This window comes from Ovis canadensis, chromosome 15 (assembly GCF_042477335.2).
Source record: "Ovis canadensis isolate MfBH-ARS-UI-01 breed Bighorn chromosome 15, ARS-UI_OviCan_v2, whole genome shotgun sequence".
In the NCBI taxonomy this organism is placed as follows: Eukaryota; Metazoa; Chordata; class Mammalia; order Artiodactyla; family Bovidae; genus Ovis; species Ovis canadensis.
This window is the reverse complement of record NC_091259.1, coordinates 53,799,707-53,805,684: the sequence shown is the minus strand read 5'-3', so window position 1 is coordinate 53,805,684 and position 5,978 is coordinate 53,799,707. Positions and strand designations below refer to the sequence as shown.

The window sequence follows — 5,978 nt, the reverse complement described above, 5'->3', positions numbered from 1 at the left end:
AGCAGCATAGTATGTAACAACATGTTGTATTGATGTATTGAGGATTTCAGCTCAAGCATTTACTGTTGTAATGCTATTCTCTTAGTTTGCTTATAATAGTCATATATAGCATGAAAGGCCACAAGAATCCAAGAGCCCAAAAGGGAGTGTTTCAAGAGATACATGTCAACTGCAAAAGTTACATTAATACTGATTCTTTCATCCCTAGCGAAACTACTGATCCCATTCCTGTAATAAGAAATAAGCTCTTATAGTCCTTGAAGGGTTTTCCTGGTAGCTCAGACAGTAAAGAATCTGCTTGCAATGCAGGAGACCTGGGCTCAATCCCTGGGTCAGGAAGATCTCCTGGAGAAAGGAATAGCTGCCTACTGCAGTATTCTTGCCTGGAGAATTCCATGGACAGAGAAGCCTGGTGGGCTACAGTCCATAGGGTTACAAAGATTTGGACACAACTGACTGACTAACACTTTTACTTTTTTTACTTTCAAACATGGATGAAAACTGAGAAATGCTCAAAATTATTGTTACTATCAATGGTAGCTGATCACCAATAACACAATATAATTGCAAACAGCACTACCATCACCATCACTACCACACCATCATGTCTTTTCATCACATTTACAAATCTTATGTACTGAATTACTTGATCGAGACACCAATGTTAACAAAAGTCTCTCTGAGAGCTATGATCATAGACTCATATATTACTTAACACAGTGCTTAAAAGCTAGATTCTTTGGGTTCAAATAATGGTTTTGATATTTATTAGGTACACAATTTCAGGTAACTTATTTAAATCTCTCTGCGTATGCTTCACTTTCCTGATATTTAAAATCAAGTATCTAACAGTAACTAACTCATGGAGGCATTTTGAGAATAAAATAGATTACCTTGTGTAAAGGGTTAATAAAACCATTTTACATATGTTAGTATTTACTGTTGCTCTCTAATTTCAAGGAATATATTGTCATATACAGTGCATATTAAATACACTCAAAGATTAAAGATTATATAGTGAAAGTGACAAATAGATTCAAGATATCAGCTCTGATAGGGTGCCTGAAACTAGGGACAGAGGTTCATGACATTGTATAGCAGGTGGTGATCAAAACGATCCCAAAGAAAGAGAAATACAAAAAGGCAAAATGACTGTCTGGGAGGCCTTACAAATCTCTAAGAAAACCAAAAGACAAAGGAAAAATGGAAAGATATACCCATCTGAATGCAGCATTCCAAAGAATAGCAAGGAGAGATAAGAAAGCCTTCCTGAGTGAACAATGCAAAGAAATAAAGGAAAACAATAGACTGGGAAAGACTAGAGATCTCTTCAAGAAAACTAGAGATACCAAGGGAACATTCCATGCAAAGGTGAGCACAACAATGGACAGAAATGGTGTGTACCTAATAGAAGCAAAAAATGTTAAGAAGAGGTGGCAAGGATACACAGAAGAACTATACAAAAAAGATCTTCATGACCCAGATAACCATGATGATGTGATCACTTACCTAGAGTTAGACATCCTGGAATGTGAAGTCAAGTGGGCCTTAGGAAGCATCACTAGGAACAAAGCTAGCAGAGGTAATGGAATTCCAGCTGAGCTATTTCAGATCCTAAAAGATGATGCTGTGAAAGTGCGGCACTCAATACGCCAACAAATATGGAAAACTCAGCAGTGGCCACAGGACTGGAAAAGGTCAGTTTTCATTCCAATCCCAAAGAAGGGCTATGCCAAAAAATGTTTAAACTACCACACGATTGCACTCATTTCACACACTAGCAAAGTAATGCTCAAAATTCTCCAAGCCAGGTTTCAACAGTATGTGAACTAAGAACTTCCAGATGTTCAAGCTGGATTTACAAAAGATGGAGGAATCATAGATCAAATTGCCAACATCCATTGAATCATAGACGAAGCAAGAGAATTCCATAAAAACATCTACTACTCCTTCATTGACTATGCTAAAGACTTTGACTGTGTGGATCACAACAAACTGCGGAAAATTCTTCAAGAGATGGGAATACCATACCACCTGACCTGCCTCCTGAGAAATCTGTGTACAGTTCAAGAAGCAAGAGATAGAACTGGACATGGAACAATCAACTGGTTCAAAATTAGGAGAAGGGTACGTCAAGGCTGTATATTGTCACCTATTTAATTTATATGCACAGTACATCATGCAAAATGCCAGGCAGGATGTAGCACAAGCTGGAATCAAGATTGCTGGGAGAAATATCAAAAACTTCAGATATGAGGGTGACAACACCCTTGTGGCAGAAAGTGAAGAGCAACTAAAGAGCCTCTGTTGAAAGTGAAAGAGGAGAGTGAAAAAGCCGGCTTAAAACTCAACATTCAAAAAACTAAGATGATGGCATCTGGTCCCATGACTTCACGGCAAATATGGGGTAACAATGGAAACAGTGACAGACTTTATTTTCTTGGGCTCCAAAATCATTGCATATGGTGACTGCAGCCACAAAATTGAAAAACACTTGATCCTTGGAAGAAAAGCCATGACAAACTTAGACAGCGTGTTAATAAGGAGAGATGTTACTTTGCTGACAAATGTCCATCTAGTCAAAGCTATGGTTTTTCCAGTAGTCATGTATGGATGTGAGACTTGGACCATGAAGTGAGCTGAATGATGAAGAATTGATGCTTTTGAACAGTGCTGTCGGAGAAGACTCTTGAAAGTCCCTTGGACTGCAAGGAGATCAAACCAGTCCATCCTAAAGGAAATCAATCCCAAATATTCATTAGAAGGACTGATGCTGAAGCTGAAGCTCCAATACTTTGGCGAGCTTATGCAAAGGGCCAGCTTATTAGAAAAGACCCTGATGCTCAGAAAGATTGAAGGCAGGAGGAGAAGGGGATGACAGAGGACAAGATGATTCGATGGCATCACCAACTCAGTGGATATGAGTTTGAGCAGCTCCAGGAGATGGTGAAGAACAGGGAAGCCTGGACTACTGCAGTCCATGGGTCACAAAGAGACAAGATTGAGTGACTAAACAACATCAACGAAAGATTGAAGCAGTAAATAATGTGTTTTGTTTTGTTTTTAATTTTTTCTGTCTTCAAATGCTGTGATTACTTTAAGAATCTAGATCTATAGAGCAAGTAAGCATGCACAACCATTGGTAGTGTCTCGAGAATGACTTCCTTGCTGGATCAGTCTCCTCCTCAAGGCAGCAGGCCTCAGCTGAGCAGCAAGCACTGGCCAACACCCACTGTCTTTTTGATAGCATTCTTGACTTCCCGGTTCCTCAGACAGTAGATGAATGGATTTAGCATGGGCGTGAGGACTGCATACACAGCCGAAACTAGTTTGTTGGAATTAAATGAAGCAATAGCTCTGGGCCGAACATACATGAAAATCATGGCTGTGTAATAAATTATGACTACCATGAGGTGGGATGCACAGGTGGAGAAGGCCTTCTTCCTTCCCTGGGTGGAGGGTATACGCAGAATGGTGGAGACAATGTAGACATAGGAGAGGATGGTAGTGGTGAGAGGGAAGACAAGAATGACAATAGCCAAAGCAAAGTCCACAAGCTCAGCTGTGGACATGTCTTTGCAGGCCAGTTTGAGGATTGGTGAGATGTCACAGAAAAAGTGGTTCATGACATTGGAGCCACAGAAAGTGACATGTGAAATAAAATAGACCTTGATCACAGAGACCATGAAACCACTCATATAGGAAAAAGCCACCAGCTGCACACAGTAACCTGTGGTCATGATGGCCGGGTATCTGAGAGGGTGGCAGATGGCCACATAGCGGTCATAGGCCATGGCTGCCAGAAGTACACACTCCGTGCAGGCAAGCGAGATAAAGAAGTACAGCTGGGTCATGCAGCCTGTGAAGGAGATGCGCCGTCTCTGCAGGAGGAATCCATCCAGCATCTTGGGGACTGTGACAGACACATACCAGACCTCTAGGAAGGACAGGCTACTCAGGAAATAGTACATGGGCTTATGGAGGGAGCCAGTGACCCAGACAGTGAGCATGATGACAAGATTCTCTGCTACCACCAGCAAGTAGGCCACAAGGAAGAGGGAAAAGAGCAGGACCTGCAGCCAGGGGGCGGTGGGGAAGCCCACCAGGATGAACTCACTCACCAGAGTGATGTTTCTCCCCAACATGGCTAAGAGCTCTGAGAGGCAGGAAGTCATCACAAATAATGAAGGTGACTATGACATTGGAGAGGAGACCAGTATAAGTTAATAAATCAGTCTTTACTGGGAATGAGACTCATAAAATAATCTGTTAGTATGAAGTCATTTTCCAATGTGAAGCATAATTTTCCATCAAAATTTTTTTATATTTGTTATCAAAATATCCCAGAGTCAAAGTGCACTCCTGTCTGTAACTTCCTCACCTGATGAAATATTTGAATGTCACTCTACATGTCATGCCGAACTCCTTTGTCCATGAACATGGACTGATAGTATCTCCTTTGCTGGTTTCAGGTCTCTTTTCTTAGAAACTCACAGCACAAAGACATTTTTTTCTTCCTGAAAGGAAATGCGTAGGACAACATGTCAGAGAAAGTTCAAGGAATCAATATTGAGGAGATTTATTGCTCATAGTCCAATAATCCACCACCGTTTCTTCAGAGTAGAGTCTGTGGAAATTAAAAATCAATAATATTTCTTGGATAATTCCTTAATGACTCTCTAATTGCTTTTAGATAAAAAAGGAAAGAGTTTTTGTACTACAGATAGGCTTTCTCTAATTTGACCCCTACCTATTGCCCTAGCATCATCTCTTTTGACCCTTATAAATGGTATACTATGTTTGAGACATACTCAGCTACTTTCTCCCCAAGCTCACTGTAATTGCTCTCACACTTTGCATGACTTTTCCCTCTTGTGACTATGCCCATTCCCCAATCTTTATCTGCTGATTTTAAAGCTCAGGGTTTCATCGAGGTCAAATGTCTAGTCAACGACATTTGTTTCCAGCACACAAACCCCTTACACCTTGAGACTTTTCTCTACCACACTGCAATTTTCCAGAACTTGGTACTCTGTCCTTTATGACAATGACCAGTGCCTATGACAATGATTTGCAAACACTTTAGTATTTCTTTGGAAGGAATGATGCTAAAGCTGAAGCTCCAGTACTTTAGCCACCTCATGTGAAGAGCTGACTCATTGGAAAAGACTCTGATGCTGGGAGGGATTGGGGGCAGGAGGAGAAGGGGACGACAGAGGATGAGATGGCTGGTTGGCATCATGGACTCGATGGACGTGAGTCTGAGTGAACTCCGGGAGATGGTGATGTACAGGGAGGCCTGGCGTGCTGCAATTCATAGGGTCGCAAAGAGTCGGACACGACTAAGCGACTGAACTGAACTGAACTGAATATTAAACAAACATTAATTAAAAAGTAAACTAATGAATCAATCCCTTGGAGCCTTGAGATGCAAAAGAAATAGGTAAGGTGCAGAGGAATGTGATCTCAGGATCTTTACTGGCAGAAGACTCTGGTCTATCAGGCTATAGATCTTTGGATACACAATGGACTTGCACAACCAGGGTACTTTTGTAGCAAACATATCCACCAGATAAGAGAACACTGGATAAAATACTTGATAGGTCAGGCTCTCTAAACATCTGCCATTACCTCAGGTTCTGGCCCTGAGTGGGAGGAAAGACAGGAAGGAACATGAATGCAGTACACAGAGCGATGGGTCTTATACCATGAGAAGGCAGAACTATTCATGAGCTAGTAAAACTGTTTTAATCCGTATTAAGGAATGAGGGCTTCCCAGGTGGTGTTAGTGGTAAAGAACCCACCTACCAATGCAATAGACATAAGAGAGACGGGTTCAATCCCTGGGTCAGGAAGATCCCCTGGAGAAGGAAATGGCAACCCACTCCAGTATTCTTGCCTAGAGAATCCCATGGACAGAGGAGCCTGGTGGGCTACAGTCCATGGGGTCACAAAGAGTCAGACATGACTGAGCAACT

At 41.6% G+C, this 5,978-nt stretch overlaps 1 protein-coding gene across 1 annotated transcript; it reads right to left on the bottom strand.

The window, feature by feature from the left end:
- Nucleotides 1-3,200: 3,200 nt before the first annotated feature.
- LOC138420523 (olfactory receptor 6B9-like) lies at nucleotides 3,201-4,145 on the bottom strand. The gene has a single exon (XM_069553759.1). The coding sequence runs from the start codon at nucleotides 4,143-4,145 to the stop codon at nucleotides 3,201-3,203; it is 945 nt and encodes a 314-aa protein (XP_069409860.1).
- Between the last annotated feature and the right edge of the window lie 1,833 nt (nucleotides 4,146-5,978).